Here is a 25,044-nt window from a genome sequence, read left to right on the forward strand (position 1 = left end):
TGAAAATGATGTACAATGACGGTTGAAATTATCAGTCATATACTAATGGTTGGTTAGTAGGGGATTTTAAAAGTTGAAACACAATTAATTTGAAATGCCAATGGTTAGTTAGGAAAGCTCTGCTCATTTTTAAACAATCAATTTTATTGCTAGTAGAATATATGAAGCAAAATGTTATATCAATCTGGTACTGAAACATCAAGTCTAGCAAAAGAGAGGAAAAACCTAATTGACTTCTTCTATTAGCAGAACCAAGTAACTGAAATAATTTTGCTCCAACCGCCAACACAGATACATGAAGCTGATAATCAAACCAGTAAGTTCATATTATGCATCCACCATAAGCTACATTTGTGATCAAAAGTAAACAGATAAACGAGAATCTCAGATGAGCAATTTAACTATTTGATTCAATATCCATGCCATCCACAGACTTGCTCATTTTGAAATCAACCACAGCCTTGTCAAAAGTGTTGCTCACATGCTGGCACATCACCATGAGATCCTGACATGCATCTTTGAATACATCTTTTGCTGGATCACCTGTAAAATTCGTGAAATGGCCAGTTTAAGACTAAACTCCGAATTGCAATTCGTAACAATATGTTGAGTAACACATGAGAATCTTTTTGGGACTGTGACGAAGCAGGCAATTTTAAGTTACATAACTGATTGGCCTGAAAGACAAAGGCACAGACATAATCTAGGGTAGTATTTGACTGCCAACCAGAGCAGTAACCTTTCGATGCATTACATTTTTTCTTTAAAACGATGTGGGAAAGGTGCAGGAAATCTATCAGTCAATGTGGGGATATGTGCTCTGTATCTTAGAGCTGCAACTCTCCCCACCCATCTAGAACTTTTAATTCCTCCAAATATCCATGATTATATATGAGAAGATATTTAGTTAAAGGAAAAAAAAAAAGCACTAATAGAATCCCATCTTTCTATAGCGCACTCATGAAGCAGCTCTTTCTGTAATGAAACTCAATCAGAGTCTTCGGACCCACAACTTGGCTCTAATTCACATATATGATTGGGCAATTCATATGCACAACTGGTGCTTGGAGACACAATCAACTGAATAAAAATTATTGTTGACCAATGATAATGTAAGTAAAAACCATTGGCACACAAACATTTCTACCAGATTTCTCTCTTAAAGGCTGAAAGTAAAAATAAAAAACAATCCCAAAAGCTCACATGATGGAACAAAATCATTAAAATATTGATATCTGATATACCTTTATATGTGTGTGTGTGTGTGTGTGTGTGTGTCACTCAAGGCAAATAAAATACACATGTATATACACACCTGTAGTCTGGATTCTAATATTAACCCGGTTATCTGATGGATGAGGAATGCTGTACCCACAGAATTTCGTCCTTGGACTGCAAGATAATATTAAAGCTTCTGAGAATGCCATTAAGCATATAGTATATTTCTTCCTTTTATTACCTCCACCACTACTCTACTTTTACCACGTCATCATTTCTCAAGCAGTTAGTTAATCCTATCTAATAATACCCTACATAAGTAAGAGTGCTTCGCCACAGAAAATAACAACTCCCAATATGATTTCATGCTTAGACAACTAAGATCTAGAGCAACAGTATAATTTGTAAATATCTGAGCCGTATGTTATTATAAATTAATAAAACTAATTAGAAAGTACTTACTCCTGATTCAAAGTAAATCTGATAGCATTTGCAAATGTGTGGTCCTCATCAACCAAAGAGAATGTGGATTGGCTGGGATCAGAAAGTGTCCCAAGTTCCATTTCTTTACAGAACTTGCCTGCAAAAGAAAAAAAACAAACAAAGAAATCCCAATTACTATATCAAATGACAATATTATGTACCAACATCTGGGATCCTACATTTTGATCGTTTTATGTTATTGTGTCAGGAACTCTGAATTCTCCGTCTGCATTGAACTCTACCAAACTATTAACCATTACTCAATTTTAACCTCTAAAGAGATTTCTATTTAAGTAGTAGATGCAAGGTATTGCAATCTGTTTTGGCATTTTAAATAATACAGAAACTACTGATTAGGAGGTTTGGGTTCCAAAAAGCAAACAAAGAAACAATAATAGCTTACAATCTTAGACGTGAAGCGGCCCTGTGTGATTAGGTATAGGCTGAAAGTTTTGGAGTTCAATAACAAAATGTTGAGGAGGTCAGATATGAGGCTGTTGGTGGTGTTTGTGTCTCAAGATTGCAGGCAAAACACAAGACAGGATTTAAGCAGGGGCGGATCCAGGATTACAACCTTGGTGGGGCGTGAACTTCTTAACAAAGGGAGAAAAAAAAATTATGGTGGACAATCTAAACCCCCAATTTAATCAAATGTAACAGAACCAATTTAACAACCTGTGCAAAACCAATTTAATAAAATAAACAACTACAGTTTATAATTTGGTCATTTGGATGCCTAGACCTAATATGACGTAAAACCAAAGGTATAATTTAGTCTCACTGGGATAGAAGCTGGAGGATGCATTGGTAAATGCAAACAAGAACACTTCACACCAGAAGATGCAGTTGTCCAAGGTGTTTTCGATCAGATTGCTTGATAGTAAACTCTCTGGAACATTGCCTAAAGTTAATGCATGTTGTTTTATTATCTGCAGCTACATGATTGCTTTATGCAAGTAAAAGATTACAGAGAAAGACTTAAAAGAAGTGAAGATAAACTTCGGGTTGGTGATTTTGTTCCTCTTGAGATTAATGTACAGGAAAAGATCAATTTGAGAGGGGAAAAAAAAAAAGGGTATCATTTTAGAAAATGTAATGGTGAAGAATAATAATTTTTTTTTTGTCTATCCACAAACTGAAGTAAAAACTATCTAGATTTTTGGCCAACTTCTTTTGAACTGGCCGGTTTTGAATATGCATTCTGAGTCAAAGAAGCTATCAAATTCCTGTTTGAGTAATAGAACAACTAGAGTTTATAATTTGGTCATTTGGATGCCTAAAACACAAACATGCTATCAGATTCACAGCAAAACACAAGCATCCTATCCTAATTGCAAACAGCATTAAATCCTCCTAATTGCAATTATATATCATTTTGAGTCTTTTGACTGTCCCATCAACATCAAATGCAAATCCGAAATCGAACCCATTACCCATTTCAAGTTTTCAACTATACCATTACAGCATTACCTTAGTTAAAAACCAACAAGAATACAAGATCAAATGGAAATCGATTATTTACCGATTGGAAATTGATTATTTACAAGAATACAAGATTAGAAATCGATTATTTACAGATCAAGAGGAGGGAGGACTGGAGGAGCCGTCGGCCGTCGCAGAGGAGGAGAAGAAGACGGAGAGGGAGAGAGAGATGGTGAGATACCTGGAGGCGGAGACCGGAGATGGGTTGCTGGTTCTAGCCTTGCACTCTTGCAGGTTTGCCGAGTCGGAGAGGACAGTCCAAAAAAAAAAAAAACCTATATACCTAATTTTTTTTTGGGCCCAAAAATCCCAGTGGGGCATGAAGTTTGAATTTGAAGCCTAAACTGCAATAACTTAGTCTGGTATCAAACTATAGTGAGCGTTCCGTTCAAGGACGAAAAGCTCACAAAACTATATAAGGCAACTCGGTACATTTTAGGCATGGATCCAAAAGGCAACAGCTGTTAACATTTGTTGTAGATAAGTTCATCTGCATCCTAAATCAATGGCAAATGAAAATCGATAGACCCGGTTCTAATTTTGCACATGTCTTGTCGAGGTCGAGTCAGGTGAAAATTAGTCCAATCCAAAACCATCAGCCAAGGAGATTATAGAGATTGAGTATTCATTAGTTGAAAGAACCCAAAAAAAAAAAAAAAAAAAAAAATTTACTAATGGTTTAGGGTTTAAGAGGTCCAGTGCATCCATGAATTCTCTCGCGAAAAATCTCCAATTTAAGATCAGATTCGTTTCAGTGAGGGAGTAATTAGACAGAAATTACATGATGAACCGCAACCAATTCCGAATCAATCAAACTGAATCCAATACAATACAATAAAATATATATATATATAGAGAGAGAGAGAGAGAGAGAGAATAGAGAGAGAGAAAGAGGAGGGCTTACTGAATCGTGGGACGGTGAAAGGTATTACTCTAGGCGATGAAGACTCAAAACTTGACGAGGGAGGAGTTGAAGTGAAGAAGGGCTTGGGATTCCTCTGCGTTTTTGTTTCCTCCTTTTTCAAACTGGAGCTCCCTTGATTACGACATGTCGTTTTTGGTTGGTGGCGTCTTCTTCAACGTGTAAGCCATCAGGGCCGGCCTTAAGGCCCAAGGCCTAGGCCTCACATATCAAGGTCCTCCAAAAATATATTTTTGGGGCCCTTCACCCATAGCCCAATTTTGAGAGAACACTCCCAATCACCCAACTGACAAATTAATATTCTTATTCACCCTAACTAAAAGTAAAAAGTCGTGTTTGGGCTCCAAATAATTAAAAATTATGCAATCTGCCACTCTCTCCCCAACATCTTTCCGATGAGAAATCTCTCTCTCTCTCTCTCTCTCTCTCTCTCTCTCCCTCCCCCCCCTCCAAAATGAACCAAGTTTACATCAGTCTTTGATCGACGGCGTGCTGGCTCAGTGGCCGTTGCCATCGTCGTCGAGGATCATGGATCGAAACTCGTCCCTCTGTCAGAAATCTCTTCCTCGAAGCACTTCATGAACGAGTTGACATCTTGAGTCGCTGGAACGGGATCCTAATCGGTGAGGAAATCCTTCCTCCAGTAAGAGCAGAACGAGAGTAATGCTGGAGTGGCAACCGGAGTTCGAATCCAAGTCCGGGTCAAGTCCTAGACCAAGTTCTTTTCTATCTCAGAGCAAGATGTCATCGTCTGCGCCAAGAATGCCCTCAAGCTCGCCTCACAACACCGGTCTCTCTTAGACGACGCTGGAGCTCTATTAGCATTTGCTCTCCTCGAGATCAAGACCGGCCAACGCGCCATCAGTTCCTTTTTTTTTTTTTTTTTTCTTTCGCCCTCCTTTTAAGTCCCAGACATAACGCGCATTGTTTGATTTGAATTTTTTAGGGAAAATTTGAAGGCATTTGGACATTTGGTAGATTAGGTTTGTTCAATTTGCTGCTTTCACTTTGCATTTATAAAATTTTGGAATTGTGTGATTTATTGCTCTATCTGTATAACCTTTTCTAAAATTGGGGGCAGAAGGTCCATAAGGAAAAAACAAATATTGGGGGCAATAAATGTTTTGAATTGATGTAATCTCCTATGTTTTTTCTTAGTTGCCTCTGTTGATTCCCTTGTCCACCCTGTGCCTGGGCACAATCCCTCGAGTAATGCCCTACCTAGCCACATCTAAAGCATATTACATTCGTCGGCTTCATGCAACCCCTGGTAGTATGGCCCGTCTCACCGCAATTGAAACACCTCACGAGTGCCACCTGCCCCACAGGTGCAGCTATTTCCGTAGCTAGCGCTTGTTGATATGTCATCCGCCTCTTCCAGGACCCACCCTGATTGTCTGTCCCTTCACTGCTCTCAGCAGTTGCCTTTCATTTCCTTTGGGAGTCTCTCTCAGCTGACTCTTGTTCCTAGAAAGTCTGGTTTTCCTGCTCAATGGCCAAAGCCTTAGCCAAAATGAGCTCCACCGTCTTCAGTTCCAGAACAACAACATCGCGCCTAATCGAAGCATTCAGCCCCCGCTGAAACTTCTTAGCCAAACTCTCAGCATCCATTTGTCTCACAAACCGATACAACCTTGAGAATTTCGCCTCATAATCCCTCACACTCATAGCCCCTTGGACTAGCGAGATGAATTCCCTTTCTAATTGTTCCCTCACTGAAGGCGGAAAGTACTTCTTGAAGAGTTTCACAAACTCATCCCAGGTCATGGTGGACACATCCATAACTCTCTGTGTCCAGTTCCACCACACCCGTTCATCGTCCTAAAGTACATAGGAGGCTATCTTTCTTTTCTCCATGTCATCATAGATGACCATCTCGAAGTAGGTCTTCATGTTCTCGATCCATTAATCTACCAACATGTGATCTGTACCTCCCTTGAAATGGATTGCTCCCAGCCTCGAAATTTCCTTTGCCAACTTCGACAAACCAGTGGCATCTATAACATCCACATCAGGTGGAGCAGGCTACACAACATGCGATGCCTCCACCTTATCCTCAAAGATCTTCTCAATAAGAGGAATCATGCCCCTACTTCGGGCTCTACCCCTGCCTCTGGGTCTACCTCACCCCTAGCTCTGCCTCCTTGTGAATCCATCACCTAAGGAGCATAGCACACTTGGTTAATACTTGTAAAATCTTCAAACACAAGTATAAGTCAAACAACATGACTTCAACAATCAAACAACTAAGCCCGTATGGAAGGATACAGTTTTCCCTGAAAACAATCCTTATCACCTGACCATGCAGAGTTAAATCCAGAGGTTCCCATTCCTCAAAAGACTGCAACTCAAAGAACCTACACTTAAGTTCACAACTTCACTAACAGAGCAGACCAATGCTCTGACGATTCTATACTCTAACTCAATACTAGCACTCCTGCATACCCTAATGATTATATCAATACTGAAGAACATCAAATGAGGATCCTCTGCAGACAGGCCATCACTCAAGTAGTACTGATTATCACCAAATATGTACCTTACACTCTAATACGAAACAGTCATGCCCCGATTTTTAACACAATTAAAAATCAATATATAATCTCATAATTATACATGTGTGATGGTTCAGCCATCAATACAAAATACCTGGAAATTTTTTTTCTTTTTAAACCAAGTACATACTGATGCCCTGAACCCACTATGTCAATACATACTCGCTCCGCAGAGTCAAATATTACACAAGTTTAAGAATTAAATTGCCACAACAAAATATTAAGCAAATGCTCCTTAGAGCTTAATACAAGCGGAAGTCTTAATAACGGTAAAGTCACAAAATTTGCTTCCTACCGTAAAGCTGCTAGCACGCTACCTCAGCTTCAACCACGATTATCCTAACCTGCAGGATTAACCCCTACACCATTGAATAGTGAACCGGGTTGCCACACAACAAACCCGGTAAGCTTATGAAAGCTCATATGAGTAACTCAAAACAAAACTCCACACAACTCACACCAAAATGAGAAAAACCTTTCAACTCGAGAAAAATGAACAGATATCATGCTTCCCAACACAATATTCTTTTCCCAAAAGAAAACGACACAAGTCACCTCGTGACAAAATCATATAAATTGAAACTCTGACAATTAAATATGCATATTTCCCAAATAACACAATAAAAGTCACCCCGTGACAAAATTGAAACTCTGACAATTTAAATATGATACACACAAGTCCTCCCTAGACATTTAATAGAAAGAATCCCCGAAACTCCCTTTTAAAACACGTACTCATGAACATCAAGTAGCTCCCTGCTACTCCCCATGATGTACAATGGCAAAGAGCTTTGAACCGATCGTATCCACTCACCCGGCCAAAGGCGTGAAGTCCCGATATATATGCCTGAGGTCACTCCCAGCAACCCAAAATCCTCAGACCTCCCCGATCGTCAGATCAAAACATTTAAAAGTGGTCACTCAGGATCAAATGTTACTCAACTCTCAAAAGGAGATGTCACCCCGTGACCTCCGATCATCAGACCTTCCCGGTCTCCAGATCAAAACATTAAGCAAGTCTCTCTGTACCCAAAATGTTAAACCAAATCAAAAGGAGATATCACCTCGTGACCTCCGAATTATCCAACCTCCCCGATCGTCAGATTCAAAACAGTAAGCAAGTCACTCTGGACCCAAAATGTTAAACCAAATCAAAAGGAGATGTCACCCCGTGACCTTCGAATCATCCGACCTCCCCGGTCGTTAGATTCAAAACATTCAAATCACATTAAAGCGACTCACACCAAATCTTGACATTTTTTCAAAGAATAGAAATTCTCAATTCCTAACACAATGTTCCCCGAAAAGTCAAGCCTCAAAATAATAGAATGAAACTGTTTCTACTGAAGAATACGGAACGGGAAGTGTGTGTGTGGATCATGATGGGGAGAGAGAGAGAGAGAGAGAGATAACACTGCATGTATAGTGGTTCACCTTGCTCTTGAGGCAAGGCTACGTCCACTTAGATAGTTTACTATGAGTGAGGCCAAGTGACCTTTGTAGTGATACAAGTATAGGGATCATGGATCCATCCCTTCTAAGAATGAGAGGACTTCCCTTTATAGCTAAAGGAAGTCCCCATCTAGTTTACATTTCCGATGTGGGACACAACATACATATTGCTTCTCTTGAAGCCTTTTGGAGAGCATGGGAGGGTGGCCTCCCTACGAGGTACCGGTCGACCTCCACCACGACAACGTAGCTCGGGTGTCGGCCTACCGGATGCATGCCATAGGCGGGGCTAGCCATGTCGTGGGGCCCACCTATGAGGTCGTTGATTATGCTTGGCGGTATGTAATATAGGTGGTATGTACAAGTCCCCCAAGTCCCCGAGTAAGAGGCGCTTCTTGGTTGGGGAGTTTAAATGTGATGCCGCCAAGTATGAGTGATGACCTCGTTGAACGCTATACCCATACTAGTCCCCCAACTCCGCAAGTAAGAAGGGACTCTACGGGTATGTTGGTGCCCCGGGGCCCTCATCAAGCTAGTACCTGCAAATATGATGAGTGCACACAAAGCATATTGATTGCGCTAGGGCAATCGAAGTGACATTTGAGTCAAAATGCATCGAGGTGCATGAATGTTTATGTGAGATGCATGTTACACAATGTGTGTATGCACATATTATGTAATATTTGACATACGACGTATAAGTCGAAAATGTATGTGTTATGATAGTATAACGAAGTGCATATGATGCATAGATGTGTGATGAACACGATGACACATAATGATATGTAATGTTGTATGCACGTGATACATATGTGTTAGGATCGGGAGTGTTATTACTCGCCGAGTCCCCCAAGTCACGTAGTTAGTACAGTCGAAGTTTAGGACTTGAGTTATGTTCGACGATACCGGTGAGGTTGAGCAAAGAGTTCCGGCATCGTAGTATATATTGACAATACTAGCGAGACTATGGCGTGACCATGATAGTCCCCCAAGTATAGGTTAGAGGAAGGATCTCTAACTTACTTAACCCGAACGTATAAGCCATAACCCACTATACCAAAAACTGCATCACACGACGGTGAAAAAACGTCGTCTGATTTGAAGACTCACCGTCGTCTATCTCGATGTTGTCTGATGAAAAATCAGACGACGGTGAATTCACCGTTGTATGATACAAAGTCAGTCGACGTATATTTCTTAACACCGTTGTCCAAGAACTCGACAGATGCCGGACACACCCATGCGCAGCAATTCACACAACAGAATTTGCTTTTTTGCCGTTGTGGGTTGAGATTTTCATACAACAGTTTTGTAGTTTAACTGTTGTGTGATTTAAAGTAAGACAACTGTGTTCTAGTATTTTCTGTTGTATGAGCTTAAAACTAGACGACGTAACTTATTGAAATCCATTGTGTGATATATATAATTGCGTTGTGTGAATACCCAAATTTTGAATGGATATAAATTAATAGTGAACAATTGGAATACAAATTGAATGCAAACCATCAAATGATCAACATTTGTACCAAAATCATTGTGATACATCAATTCATAAAATATTGAATTTAAGGAACATTGCTAAAGCATTCATACATCTCATAGACTAAAAACCATTTAAGTTTCCTGGTTAAGTTTTACATGATGAAGGAAAATATAGCTTGCTGCATTGCTTTGTACTCCACGCTCGATCTCCCAAAGACTCTTTATGCAACATTCCACCATTTAGTTCCTGACACAATTAACAAATGCAATGAAAACAAAAGGGATAATGCCTTACTATGTACATAATATACAAGCATTTTAGAATTAAACAATTTATAATATACAAGCAAGAAAGAAACAGAGAGTGACGTTCTAGCAGTAATTAAAAGTATGATGCCATAGGTATGAAATGCAAGAGAGCAATCACTTGCAACAAAGAAAAAAGTGCCACTGATCACTTACATACCACACCAAGATAAGAGTACGTTCTGACCTCTTCTTTTGTCCAAGGTATCAATTGTTTGAATGTACTAGTGATTCATCTAGTATAGCAAAAGATATCATTGATCCTATTAATCAAACAGAGGATGTCATTCACCAAGTAAAAACAAAAGGTAATAAACTAATAGGAGTGTCCAAAAAAACATTGCTGACTTTATTTTCTTAATGAATACTAAAGAGCATCAGTGATCTCCTTACCTCAAGATTGTCTGCACTTGATGTTCTTTGCAACACTAAAACCAAATTGAGGCTACATTAGCAGCAGGAATATTGACAATTTCAACCGGCTACTTCGAGTGTCCTCTTCCCTGTGAAAGAGTCTATGAATACCTCCACGCACGTACTTTCTCAGCAGCATGGTCAACTTAGAAAATTCACCAAAAATTCATTGCAAATCCAAATGACAAGGAATCAGTTTTCAAACAAGCATTGGGATGTCTAGTTCAATATACAGAAAAACCAGAACTTAAATGATTCAAGTAGAAGTTCAAATCTCAACAGAAAATCAGAGGAACATTTAAAATTCTGGAACTTTCTCAATTACAGACCAAACTTGGAAAATTCACAGAACATTCACTTTATGTCGAAATGCGATGAAACTTTCCAGATCCTTTGCTAACTAACAGAAGTAAAAAATATCAAAAATTCAGGTCATTTGGAGGTCAGTAAGTCAGGAAAAAGAAATACCAAAGAAGGCTGTACTGCAGGACAGTTTCTGCAGATTTCTTTCAAAATACCAGAGGTATCATAATCCTTAAACTGATGGAAGGAAAATGATTATAATTTCACAATGAGACCTATAGTTAACAATACCAGAGTTCTTGGCATCCTCTTGCCTCATCCACTTCTTCTTGGCTCTGGGTTCATTGGGGTGACTGATACCCTTTAATTGGCAAGGATCACACTCCAAATCAAACTAAAAGTAAATGATAAATAAAGGAAATTAAGACTCTAAATTTATATGTGCAGAAGATAAACTTCAACAATTCAGTTGTATTCTTAGTAGTACATCCTGGACTAGGTGGAATTTTCACTTAGCAAGGAAGACATATACAATACTCTACTTTAAACGCAAGGACCTTCATTTGAACACTACTTACACGGGAAACCATATTGAACCGTTTTCTCTAAAGCTTGTAAATACTATCACATTATGCAAACACTTGCTATCGAAATACAATGACAACAACCAAAATAAGCAACATATGACATCAAAGTGACCTGTTGATAGTGGTGCTTCTGAACACATCAAGACCTTGGCACAGGTCAGTTCTCATTCCACTACTCGAACACATGATTGCTATAAAAAACAATCTCTTCTACTGATAACCTGCTTCACCAGAAACATTCCTTGAATTAGAATAACCTCTTCAGAGAACAGAATTTCAATAAAATGCAGACAAAATCTTTGAATCTGAAACTAATCCAAATGAAGACAAACCATTGACCAAACATAATATGATAATCATCCAACCAATTCCCTTTGACCCTTGCAGCCTTGCTGTCTCTTTCATATGAAGACAGAAATCATAGAATGAATACGTAACCAGCCAGATTATAATCAAACAAGCCACAATCCCACAAAGCAAAATTAATTTTCAAACGAAGACTCACAGTCGCCGCACTTCCGCAGCTCCGATCTGCAGCTCTTCCTCAGTTCGGCTTCCACTAATTCACGCTCCCCAAGTAAGATTTCAGGCTGTTTAATCAAAAACATAGAGTCAGTTACTCAATTTCAACCAAAACCCATCAATTTCAAGATGAAATTCAAACTTTCAAAGTGCTTGTTTGAAGAAATCGTACCTGTTCTGTGCATTCAGATTGGAGTATGGAGACTTGGAGAGTTTTGAAGGTTTTTCATCCCAAATCTCGGTTAGGCTATAGCCCAAGGAGCCTCCTACATAGTTCCGCCACTCATACATTTCAATCTTGTTCCTGTTAAAATCCATACCCACAAAGAGAGCCGACGAAGAAAGGTTTGCATTCGGATTTTGGGTTGGCTTGTTTGAGGTGTTAGCCTGCGATTTCAAGAGTGAGAAATCAAAACAAGAGAGGTAGAGGCCGAGAAGCCGGCGAGCTAATGGAGAAAACCGAGATATGGATCGGAAACGGTGGTAGACGAGGGAGGGTGGGGGTTGCGGTTTTGGTAGATATGATTTTGATTTAGGTCTGACCTCTCTTAAGTCTCAATTAGAGAGAGAGAGAGAGAGAGAGGGAGAGTTAAATGTGGGTGGGAGAGAGAAGTGGGAAGTTCAACTTTTGGCAAAAACAATAGGCGGGGCTCCTGTTTTTTCTAAGGCATTAAGTGTGCCCTCGAGTTGCCTAAGGCAATAGGCATTAATTTTTTTTTTTTTTTTTTTAAATCAGACAGACAACGTATAGATACGTTTACGTTGTCTGATTTGTTACATAGTTAAGGGAATGAAAGATGGAAATTTCCCTCCTCTGCAATCAAAATGTTAGGTTTCGCGCTTAGGCTAGTCATTTCTCATTCACACAACAGAAATAGTTCATTCTGTTGTTGGAACTTGCAAGCATAACAAACAATTGCAGCCGAATTTTCTCGTTTTGGGGGGAATGAATGTCATTTTGGAGCCATTTCCAGATTTTGGTATTCACTTGCACAACAGAACATTAAAAACCATTGTATGATGATTTGCAGGTATACTCCTACAACGGAAGTAACTAAACTGTTGTCCAATTTAATGACATCTAGGGTACAATTTGGAGCCAAATTTGACTCAATGGTAGGAGGGAAATATGCCGGTCTTTTTTTTTCATTCAGACAACAGATAATCTTTCTTTCCGTTGTGTCATCACCTCCTAACTAAAAGTTTTAGAATTTGAGCATCGTTATACAACGAAGATTTATTAAATGTGTTGTATGATTCAATTGTCGTCAACAGACAATAGAGGATTTGTTCTCCGTTGTGTGATGCAGTTTTTGGTGTAGTGACCTGATTGGTTGGCTCATGTGTAACGGGAACGTAAGAGATGAGCTCACTCATGTTGAGCGGGTATGAGTTTTGTCCTATGGTCTTATTAATGGGATGTAAAAGAAATTTAATTGTTGCGATCAACAATAGGTGAAAAATTTCAATATTTCCATTAATAGACCATAACACGAAAGTATGAGCGTGAAGCTCAATGATAGTCCTGGTCGGGTACTACCTCCACTTGTGATAAGTGGTATGAATAAGTCCCCCAAGTATAGAGAATGCTCGGGAGGTGAGATGACTCAAAAGCAAAGGATTGGACCTTCGCTTACCCCGCCTCCGGTACCAAGTGGGGTTTTCTGAGGGCTTGAGCCTATGGTACCCGATAGGGTAGAATGAGGATTTGGGTCATGATACCCAGAAGGGTAGATTGAGGACCAGAGCCTCTGATACCCGGAAGGGTAGATTGAGGACTTGAGCCTCTGATACCCGGAAGGGTAGAATGAGGACTTGAGCCTCTGATACCCGGAAGGGTAGAATGAGGACTTGGGCCTCTGATACCCGGAAGGGTAGAATGAGGACTTGAGCCTCTGATACCCGGAAGGGTAGAATGAGGACTTGAGCCTCTGATACCCGGAAGGGTAGAATGAGGACTTGAGCCTCTGATACCCGGAAGGGTAGAATGAGGACTTGAGCCTCTGATACCCGGAACGGTAGAATGAGGACTTGAGCCTCTGATACCCGGAAGGGTAGAATGAGGACTTGAGCCTCTGATACCCGGAACGGTAGAATGAGGACTTGAGCCTCTGATGCCCGGAAGGGTAGAATGAGGACTTGGGCCTCTGATACCCGGAAAGGTAGAATGAGGACTTGAGCCTCTGATACCCGGAAGGGTAGAATGAGGACTTGGGCCTCTGATACCCGGAAGGGTAGAATGAGGACTTGAGCCTCTCGTACCCAATGGGGTAGAGTGAGGGTTTAATGCCTCTCGTACCTGATGGGGTAGTCTGAGGGCTTGATGCCTCTCGTACCCGATGGGGTAGCCTGAGGGCTTGTACAGCGTGGCCCGGTGGGGTCACGTGAGGGCTTGAGCCTCCTTAACCCAATGGGGTTGAATGAGGGCCGGTAGGCCTCCTTTACCCGGTGGCGTGGCCCCGGGTAGAATGATGTAACTCTGTTGGGGTAACCGGTGGCCTTGGGCCTCGGTACCCGGTGGCCTGGCCCCGGGTAGAATATATATTGGCTTCGTAACCCTGCTGGGGTACCTCGCCGATTGGAGAGGATTTTGTAAGGACATGACCTTGGCTTACCCCTTGGGGGTACCGCGCTCGGAGCGAGGATTTTAAGTGCCGCACGTAACACGTTGTTTAGTGTCACATGCATATATGTAGCAATTTTGATTGGTTTGCAATTAAATTAAAGCATGACATTAATAAATAGGCACAATGAATATGCTATTGAAAGTATCAAATGTTGTAAGCATATGCTTAGATTATAGAAATCGTTATTGAAGCATGTAAAGCATTTGTATTAGCTCAAATTGAAAGAGCGTAAGTGAGAACTTACTTGGAACCGGTCGAAAATGATATAAACATTGTAAACAATGACGGAGTTGTCCGAGTATGAGATTTCCATGTTTTGAAAAGTGGTGTCACAGTGTAGTGTGGATAATATCCAGTTCGATTAATCGAGCCTAATATATAGAGGTTAGCCCATAGCGTGACTATGATAAAATATATAATTGTGAGGAGTGATAATTCGCTAAAGCTCTAATCAATGTGATTATGGCATGTAAATTACATGAAGTAACTTATGGAGGTATAGTGTATATGTGTGCACAAAATAGTACATATATGCCTTAATTGAAAGGTTATGTAATCATGCTCAATAAGAGTTGAGAAATAGTTATGGGTAACACATCAATTCGTATTGATCACATAAATTGTATGGTAATAGAGATCATGCAATTTTAACCACGAATGGTCATGGTACTGTAATTACCAACAATTTATTCAGATAAAAACAAATGTTATGCCTTTCAAAAAAAAAAAAAAAAAAAACAAATGTTATGGTTGTGAAGCGCAGAATGTGCTTAATTGAACTTGTGTTCACAGAGTGTGACTAGATCCCATATGAATAAAGCAAATGTGCCTGATCGGTGTGCATGCGTTTTGCAAGTGGATATGTATATGGGGTCATGCTTGACATGTGTACCAGTAAGACGGTATATATGCTTGAGTCATGTCTTTAGTGAAACTTAATTGTTCAGTTACCATATGGTGATCTTGATGGCCTTAATTAGCTAATTATGGGCCAATGTGTGTAATAGTATTTGGACATGCTCGGTATATGACATGTAGAGGGACAAACTAATTATCAATGATGTTTATTGTCATCTAGCCCAAATGAATAAGCATACAACAATTATGTTTGACATAAGCATGCAACCTGATGTGAATCACATGCACACGTTCGGTAACATGTATCATGTAGTGGTGAGGACACGTAGACATGCTAACAGATGTCATATATACGTGAAGCATGTTTTGAGCTTTTCATAAAGGACAGGAAAATGAGGAACTTATCTCTGGGAACGCTGCTGAGTGGGTGTACAGAGTAGACATCTTTGTATCCAAAGCAAAGACCCGATAACTGCTCCCGATAACTGCTGGGATCAAACTAACTTCCAGGATGATAGATTTCAAAGTTTCCAGGATGAGAGCGACCCGGAAGACATGCCTAGGAGTGAACTGTAGATGGGTCCGAGCTACATGGAGCTCTTCCGAGTTTACAACGATGAGAGAGAGATCACCGGTGGCCAGAGCAAATCTATATATGTACTATTTTTTTTTTTTTTGTGTCCCGGTTGCTGCCATGGGCATGGGCGAGACCCGGCGAGTTTGAGAGTGAAGGTTAACCCGGTGGCTTCAACACGGCCAAGACGGTCAAAAGCCCGGAAGAGAGCTCCGCTGGGTTACTCGTAGAGTGATACTACATGAGTTGACATTTGACAAGCTCGGTAGGTCGCCGAGACCAGGTCAGGCATGGATCCGAGTTGTTGCAGCCCAGAGGTTTTTTTTTGAGAAATCAGCAGGGGCCGATACATTCCCGGAGACTAAGAGTTGGAGAGGGTCAGCGGGTTCCGGAAGCAAGTTCCGGGTTGGGTTGTTGGTACCCGGAAGGGTGTCGGGTGCCGGAAGCATCTCAAGTGGTGGTACCTGTCTCCGGGATGGGTTGCTGGTATGATTAGGGTACCGGGCTCTTAATCATGACATGTACAAGAGCGGGCCGGAGTTGGGCTAGTAGGTCCAAGTGTGACCAAGTTGTGCTAGCGGGATGCTAGATGCTACGGGCCTAAGTTGCTTAGCAGGGGCCTGGAAGAGATGAACCTGATCCAAGTAGAAATCATCATCTCTATGAGTTGATGTGCAAGACTAGCTACTCCGGGAATGGACCTTGATTTTTGGACTTGCCGCACCTTGGTGGCTTGTGGTACCCGGAAGCTCATGTACCCGTACATGACACTTGCTCAAGGTCGGAGGCTCGTTACCCAAACTTAGGGACCCTCCTTCTAGCGCCAATGTTTCTACTGAAGAATACGGAACGGGAAGTGTGTGTGTGGATCATGATGGGGAGAGAGAGAGAGAGAGATAACACCGCATGTATAGTGGTTCACCTTGCTCTTGAGGCAAGGCTACGTCCACTTAGATAGTTTACTATGAGTGAGGCCAAGTGACCTTTGTAGTGATACAAGTATAGGGATCATGGATCCATCCCTTCTAAGAATGAGAGGACTTCCCTTTATAGCTAAAGGAAGTCCCCATCTAGTTTACATTTCCGATGTGGGACACAACATACATATTGCTTCTCTTGAAGCCTTTTGGAGAGCATTGGAGGGTGGCCTCCCTACGAGGTACCGGTCGACCTCCACCACGACAACGTAGCTCGGGTGTCGGCCTACCGGATGCATGCCATAGGCGGGGCTAGCCATGTCGTGGGGCCCACCTATGAGGTCGTTGATTATGCTTGGCGGTATGTAATATAGGTGGTATGTACAGAAACCCATCATACACATTGCTTAAATCACCCATCAATCCATAAGAATATACATATTTCACGTACATATATATATATATACGTAGTCATTCACTCAGAAATGTCACTAATATCAACTATAATTTGCAGTTAACTAAATAACTCTCAAAATGATAACGGTAACTCCGTTTGTAAATGAACATTGTGTAATACTCAGCTCTGAATCCTGCTGCATCTTCTATACAGAACAGAGAAATCACAACCTCAAAATATCCGTCCAAGAATACTTCGTCAAGTACCTAATCACATACGTCTCAACTTAGTACACATATCACAAGCGATTAGAGTCCGAAACCTCCGTTTTTAACTAAAATCCCCCAAAAGTGACACCAAACTAGGCTAAACCACATCCGAGACCACCCAAAGTCTCCAGAATACTTCTATGATCGATATGTCAAAACCACAAGTCGATCGAACGCTCGAATCCTCACTGATCGAATAATCGAACGGTTCGAAACCGTAAAAATCATAACATATTCTCAACTCCTAACGAAAAGCAATGGAATACTACATTATTTTATATTGGTTTTTACAAGTGCTCTAGAACTAGGGTATGAACCGTCACTACCAATACTGAAAAAGAAAAAAGATACTGGTAAAGAATCTTTTGTATTAATAACCCTTATTTCAGTTGTTTATGACAAAAGACTAAGTACAGTAGACATAGTTAGAAGTTTGAATCTAACATACAAATATAGAGAGATTAAATTGCGACAATGATCTAAAGCCAATACCGTAATGGACATCGACTCTGACTACTCATTCAACTGACCAAATTCAAACATCCTTTCCCTATAAAACACCAAATAACGAACACATAATATCAAGATCTTTTGAAGGACAATGGCTTTTTGAACACAGAGTAAGATATACCTTGGTTGTTGTCATTTCTTTCCAAAACTGTTGTGATCTTTCAACAGATCCTTCAACAGACTATGGTGCTCCGTTGCCACATTCCCTGTACAAAGTTAATGTGTTACAAATCCTTTTGATATTGCTGGTTTCCCTTATGTAGGAAGCAAACTGATTGGACTAATATTTCCTATGTTTTTAGTGCATTTCTCTCTACATTTTACTTAGTTATTTCCTTAACATTATCATTTCTAACTGAGTTTTATGTTTTTAGGTACTTTTGAGTCTAAAATGAAGGCAAGGAGGAAATGAGGCACAGAAATGAGCGAAAATGGAGAAATTATGCATTCCCAATCCTACTAGGAAAAGGAATCCCAATTGAAGTAGAAATCCTGAGTCAACTAGGAGTCAAGCTCGGAGAAATGATGAGAAATGGAGAAAATGCAAGAGTCCTAGTTGGACTAGGAAACCTGTTGGCATAACGAGTCCTGATGATACTAGGATACCTAGGTGGACTAGGAGAGCTCAAGAACATTCATGAAGCTTCTAGATGATGTCATGGATGACATATGCAAGGCATGTGGCGGAAAAGCAATCAAGATTAGACAAGGAATCCTAATTGGACACAAGATACAACGCATCAAAGTCAAATTCGTTTCAGATTAGGAATCTGCCTGTACAGATCAGTCAACTTCTACAGAGTCCTAAGAGCAGCTCAAAAAGATCCACATTATGATCCATGAAAATCTACGGATGTCTAGTTTCCAGAGCTTTTTACGGTTCGTCAATATCAATTTTCTAGAAGAACTTATGGCTGATTTAGTACATTAAGGTCAATCTACCCGGAAATCTGTTTTGCGCAAATAAGGAGAGTTTGGCCTTGAATATCTTTTGGGACGAGTTTGGGAAGGTTTCTACTCCATATTTGATCTGATTTTGAGGATATATTGCAGCCATGATGACGTGGACCAGTGAGAAAATTCAAGAGGAAATCTACATCAACACAAAGAAGGAAAGTGAATCAGAATTGAAGAAGGAGAGCTAGGGTTGACGTCTAAAGCTTCCTCTATATATAGAGACCATTGAGCAACGTTTTTATCATCATCAAACCCAGAATCAAAACGCAAATCCTCTCCCTTTACTCTCTAAATTTCAATCCCTCTCCATTGTTCAAGCATTGAAGCCATGAAGTATCTCCATCTCCTTGCCGTAGTCATCATCAACGTCCTCCATCCTTTTGAAGATCATCTTGCGTCCTTGAAGTTCTTCAAAAGTGTAACCATGTCCTTCAATCTTTTGTTTTTGATTTCTTTGTTTTGTAACGTTAAAAACAATTATACTAGCGTTCTAGGTTTTTGTTTTAAATGGATGTTTTGACTATTTGTGAGAATTAAGAGTATGTTTTCATGTTTAGTTTTCTATAGCCATGAAGCATGATAAACGTTTTAGGATTTTCAGATTGTTAATTGCGATTTCATGATATGTTGATGAATGTTTGTTGATTTTGTGCTTCAATCCCACCTTTTATGTGTTGCAAACTTAGAATATTGAGCATGTAATTGAATCCAAATTAAGATATGCTAGCGTTCTAGGTCTTAATTGCTTAAGTGGAAAACCTATAATTCCTTAGGTAAATCAACAATGAGTCTTGCATGCTTGTATGACGTTCCAACTTGTGTTCTTGGCTTAAATCAATCAAACTTTCATTGATCTTTATGCGTTAAATGTGTTTTGTTAGTGAGTAGCGTTCTATGACTGGCATTGCATGTTTAATAGGATTAACTATGGTGCGTTCATCTAGTTAATTAATTAAAGAAAGTAATAAGAACTTTGTATGCGTTCATCTCTATTCTTGATTGATTTCTTTCATCTACATATTTTGATTCGTGATTTATGATTTGATATTCTATTTTTGTGTTAATGGTTGATAACTACATCTTACATCTTTTTCGTCGATTACTTTTATCTTGATTCCTGGTTTGATCGATCACTTAGGTTAGATAATTAGATTAGAATACAAACTTTTATAGATCCCCTTATCTTGTAATTTTTGTAAATATATACTTTGTTTTTTTTTTCATATTTTTGTGAATAATACTAATTTGTTTAACATTTTTGACAGGAAGTATACCCCAATCCCCAGCTTAGAACAATACCCTACTTACTCATACTATAATTTGATGTAGGGTTTTAAATTGGCACTCACTTTGAGCGTATCACAAACGCATATAAAGATACTTACCAAGATTAACACTGGTGAACTTCTCCAAAAGCTGAACCACAACTAGAACGGTAGTTATCGCAGTTCAAAAATCACAGAAACCAGTAACTTCCCGGCCGCAGACTTTCGCTCTGGCGAGAAGCCAATTGCCAAAGCGTTGCAGCAACCTATCGCCTTCTTCTTCTTCCCGCTTGGCCTAATTTGCTTTGGCACGTCGCTGTTTGGCCTTCGATGGCTTTCCGGTTTTGGCATCGGTATCCTCCTCTTCCCCTTTGGGCTCTCCAAGAAGGGCTTTGGCCACCACACCGAGGATTTCCATGTCGATGTCAAATTTGGTTTTCGAAGCCACGATCAAAGAGCTGCCGGAATCTCTCAGAAGCAGAGTTGCAAGATCCCCATAGTGGGAATTGAGCTCGGCTCGCACATTCTTCAAATCCTAGAACGCTTTGGTCAAATCGGCACGCGTAGCCACCTCATGCTCCAACAACAACTTCAAAGTGCTCTCCAATTCCTTCAGATGTGAGACGGCGTCGATTATGTGACGGATTTTTGCTTTCAGTGCCAGCGATTCGTACTTTCAGTCGATATACCATTCATTGTTGGGGTTTGGGTTGGGGTTAGGGTTAGGGTAAGGGTTGGGATTGGGGTTCTTGTTGCCGTTGCAGTTGTCATTGTCGTTGTCGTCGGCCATTGAGAGAAGGATCGAGTTCTCAGAAATCAGAAGCCATTCTTTCAAAGAATACCAAGAAGAGATGGATTGGCTTTTTTTCTTCTAGGAAATGGGATTTCATGCGACGGTTACTCGAAAATGCGCTTTTCCAAGCCACAGTTACTTAACCAGGGTGTCGACTCAAGCACAGTTATCGGTTAGTTGGTATCGGGTTAGTTTTTTTTTTTTTTTTGGAAAGATGTTAGTTTTCTTTTTTTGGTACATGTTTTTCTTTTACCCTTATATTTGAACGTGTATTGTCCAAATGAGCGCATTTCAATTAAGGTTGTACTCTATGATGGAAATTCTATTTTATATGTATTTTTCATTTGTTGAAGATCATTATTAGAGTGCATTGGAATGGAAATGATATAATTTATTAGATAAAGAGATTAAAGAATTTTAGTTTCGAGCGTCGCCCATGGATAGGCGTCTCTGTACCTACCTCCATCTTCGATGAAGAAAAATTTCAACACTTACCCTGGTGTCACAACTGTCGAGTACGATCCGAGCCATCCTTTCAGTTTTTTTGTTTTTCACCTCAAAGTTGAGATAGAGGACTTTTTCTCCTTCTAATATTGTATCACACCGAGCTTTGGGGATGAGTTCAGTTCAGCGGCTAGATGAACTGGTGGTTGCTAGTGGCTGGAGAATCTGAGATCCAGGGCTTCTCGCGGCAGTGGCTGGATTGGGTTCGGATGGAGTCCATCCTTCATGGATGGTGGCGTGGGCGCTTTCAAACAAATCAGATTGTGAGGACGATGCAGGGTGGCCGGAGTTGTGAGAAGAACGCAGGGCTGTCAAAATATGAGCTTCCCGAGGGCGGTACGTCTTCCTAAGGTGTTAATGTTGGCGCTTCTTTTTGTCTCAGTCGTTTGGCGATACGAGAGTTGAAACCCTTTGCTCAGATTCTCTGGTTTCGTGATGCCGATTAGCCAGCAGTATGGTGGCAGGTTGGTGTGACGGTGGGAAGATCTGAGACACTGTTGTGTTGACTGCAAGGGCAAACCCTAATTGGGTTTGGGCTTTTCTCTGTTTTCCAAAATTGGGCTTGGGCCCAAATGAGTTGGCTACAACATGTGGGCTTATTCTGTTCTGAATCCAAATTTGGGATCCTGGTGGATTTTTTTATAAAAATTTAGGATTCAAGGCGATTTTCGTCTCTGTACCTAACTTTCTATTTTTATTGGGATCAATACTGGTGAGGAACTGCATGGATTATTGGTCTCAGGTTGTCAGCGAGTCTACTAATAAATTCTATGAAAGAATTTTATTGTCAGATTCTTATTAGTTGTAACACCCCAACCTGGATTAATAGAAGATAATCCAAAGTTAAGGTGTATTCGAATTATGCTAACCACCATCTATTTCTTATAACACCAATTGTAACAAACCTAACCACACTGCCTCATGGATCTCCACATACAGTAGACAAAGATCCTTCCCTTGATACCTTCGACCATCACTATAACATGAGAGAGAGAGAGAGTGACGATGCTTCTTAGAGAGCTATCGAGATTGTTCATGACCTCTCCCGTTGTCGAGAGAGTTCTCGAGCCCTCCTCCCCCTTTTAGGGTATACAATATACCTGAAAAACTTTTTTCTTTTAAACCAAGTACATATTGATGCCCTAAACCGACTATGTCAATACAGACTCGCTCCGCAGAGTCATATATTACACAAGTTTAAGAATTAAATTGCCACACCAAAATAAACGTAAATGCTCCTCAGAGCTTACTACATAATGAAAGTATTAACAATGATAAAGTCACAAAATTGACTCCCTATAGTAAAGCTGCCAACACAATGTCTCATTTTCAACCACGATTATCCTGACCTGCAGGATTCACCCCTACTCCATCAAGTAGTGCAGTGGGTTGTGTGACAACAAACTCGGTAAGCTTATGAAATCTTGTATGAGTAAAACTCAAATACAACAACCAAACAACAAACTGATAATAATGAAAACAACTCACACTTTGATTCCTGTCAAAACGAATTAAAAGGAAAGCAACTTACACTTTGATTCATTCCAAAGTGAAATAAAGGAAAGCAACTCATCACACTTTGATTCCTTAAAAAAAAAAAGTTAATAAATGAAAGCAACTCACACTATGATTCCTTTCAAGAAAAAAAAAAAGTAATAAAGGAAAGCAACTCACTTTTTGATTTCTTTCAAAATGTACTCATGAGTTGGAAAGAACCTCGCTATGTTATCCCATGAGATATTCTAGTACACAGACTCGAGCTCTAACTGAATTGTAACCATAACTCTGCCAATGGCATGGTTACTTGATTTACTGCCTAAGGTCACCATATGACCTTAAATCCTCGGGCCTCTCTATCCCTTGGAGTAAAACATTTAAAGAAGTCGCACAATGATGCAGTGTTGGGAGCCGCTATCCACATAAATGAATGGCTATGAGAGCTACCATCTTCACTATCCATACCTGTCAACCATGAACAGAGATCAGAGGGAAGGTCGGGGTTGCCAGCCTTCGACTCTCTGATGCCTAAGTCAGTAAGAATGTAGAGAAAATAGGACTAAGTGAAGAGTGATGGCTTACCTTGAATGAGAGGAGATGCATGTATTTATAGTGTGGGTTAGGGTTTGTCACCCTTTCCCTTCCCATGTAGGACTAGATGTGGCTACAAAAGTTGGCAAAGTGAGGCTAGCATATGTGTTGGGCCATGGGCCTACCTTGTGGAGTTAGGACTTAAGCCTCTTTAAGTGGCCATTGAGCCGTGTATTTCTGGTGTTTGCACTTCTACACTCATGTGGGCATCCACATGGCCAAAAATTCAGTCAAACAACACATATCAAATGGCAGCAAACATTTTAACTGTCGTCTGAAATAATCAGACGATAGCAAGAAATTTTCTGTTGTCTAAATTTTCAAATCGAATGACAGTTTTTACATTGCTGTTGTGCAATTGTAAAATCAGACAATGGTTGTTTTTTTGATGTTGTATGAATCAATCAATTCAGACAACAGATATTACATTGATATTGTTCAAGGTTGATTAACACAATGGTTGAAGAAAGATGTCATCTGATTGTTTTTAATCACACAATAGTGATTACTTCTCTATTGTCCAATTGCTATTAATACAATGGTTGAAAAAGATGTTGTTTGATTGTTTTGATTCACACAATAATTTTCAGTTGTCTTTTGTGTCACTCTCTTTCAAACAATGTACTTGAATTGATGTTGTCTGAGTTTTAGGATTCAATAAGTTGGCGCCCTAGTTAATTGACTCTAACACCTAGCCAAATTTTCAATTTTCACTTCCCTCCATTTGACCAAAACCCGAGCTCGCACCTCTCTCTCTCTCTCTCTCTCTCTCTCTCAAAATCACTATCCATCTCACCCAACCTCACCAACCAGCTCTCTCACAAAGCCGCCTCAACCATCACTACTGGATGGATAGCATCCAGCATCTCACGCAATATACTCGCACTATTCTCAACCCTTAATCCTTAGCCATCAGATTCTCTCAAATGGATAGCATCCAATCCAAGATCGAGAATGAAGAAGCGTCCTGCGATACAAGGATTGGAAGCCGTCTTCTACTGGTCCACCAGCCCAATTTGGCTTTAACCCCAGCTGTTGCAGCGCCTCCTTTCGATTCTCTCATCATCAACCTCGGAACATAAAAGATTAAGCCCTATGAATTCTTCCACTGCCGAGAACTATCAAACAACTTTATCTTTACTGTCATTCCTCTCTCTCCTATTTGAATTTTGCAATTTTTGAGTTCGTATTTCTTTCATTTTTGATTAATCGCAGATTTTGATCTTCTATTTTTGTTTTCTCTGTGCCTTCTTCTCTTATTATTGTGTTAATTTGTGGGTACAGGTACTATAGATTGTTAATTAGGAAACCAATCCTAAATATCCTCTGTATTAGGAATATGTGATCCGTAGATATCTGTTATATTTGTACTCCTTGATTATAGCTTGATTATAGGATCTGATAGGATTAGAGAGATTAGTTACCTTGTGAATATGGTCTGTACCTTCTATATGTAATCAATATTGTATCAATGCAAGATTATTCCAAACAATCATCTTTCTTTCATGGTATCAGAGCAGGACTAAAAATTCTGACTCCATAGCCGCCACACCTTACTC

General features: G+C 40.1%; 1 protein-coding gene and 1 long non-coding RNA gene across 8 annotated transcripts; both read right to left on the reverse strand.

Moving 5' to 3' along the window:
- Positions 1-213: 213 nt before the first annotated feature.
- On the reverse strand, positions 214-4,244 carry LOC133724856 (uncharacterized). Of its 5 annotated transcripts, none has more exons than XM_062151739.1 (5): positions 3,365-3,577; positions 2,105-2,294; positions 1,681-1,798; positions 1,316-1,392; positions 214-543 (listed from the first exon to the last, which is right to left on the reverse strand). In XM_062151739.1, the coding sequence occupies exons 3-5, from the start codon at positions 1,779-1,781 to the stop codon at positions 398-400; spliced, it is 324 nt and encodes a 107-aa protein (XP_062007723.1). In that variant the 5' UTR covers positions 1,782-1,798; positions 2,105-2,294; positions 3,365-3,577; the 3' UTR covers positions 214-397. The 5 variants fall into 5 exon arrangements, with proteins under 5 accessions (XP_062007723.1, XP_062007722.1, XP_062007720.1 ...); XM_062151738.1 differs by having other exon boundaries at positions 2,105-2,376; XM_062151736.1 differs by lacking the exons at positions 2,105-2,294; positions 3,365-3,577 and adding an exon at positions 4,088-4,244.
- A 5,359-nt stretch (positions 4,245-9,603) lies between these two features.
- LOC133736986 (uncharacterized) lies at positions 9,604-10,896 on the reverse strand. Of its 3 annotated transcripts, none has more exons than XR_009859782.1 (3): positions 10,294-10,896; positions 10,057-10,163; positions 9,604-9,841 (listed from the first exon to the last, which is right to left on the reverse strand). It is a non-coding gene; the product is annotated as an uncharacterized LOC133736986 (long non-coding RNA). The 3 variants fall into 3 exon arrangements; XR_009859780.1 differs by having other exon boundaries at positions 10,061-10,163; positions 10,294-10,894; XR_009859781.1 differs by having other exon boundaries at positions 10,088-10,163; positions 10,294-10,893.
- Positions 10,897-25,044: the final 14,148 nt, after the last annotated feature.

The sequence above is a fragment of the Rosa rugosa genome, chromosome 1, assembly GCF_958449725.1.
Source record: "Rosa rugosa chromosome 1, drRosRugo1.1, whole genome shotgun sequence".
Classification (NCBI taxonomy): Eukaryota; Viridiplantae; Streptophyta; class Magnoliopsida; order Rosales; family Rosaceae; genus Rosa; species Rosa rugosa.

What these genes read in the sequence shown, in the direction of transcription:
- LOC133724856 (XM_062151736.1), bottom strand. Translation starts at nt 1,781, where the DNA reads ATGGAACTTGGGACACTTTCTGATCCCAGCCAATCCACATTCTCTTTG. An exon ending in AGATTTACTTTGAATCAGGA is followed by an intron (nt 1,393 to 1,680) that starts GTAAGTACTTTC and finishes ATTATCTTGCAG; the next exon opens with TCCAAGGACGAAATTCTGTG. An exon ending in TATTAGAATCCAGACTACAG is followed by an intron (nt 544 to 1,315) that starts GTGTGTATATAC and finishes CGAATTTTACAG; the next exon opens with GTGATCCAGCAAAAGATGTA.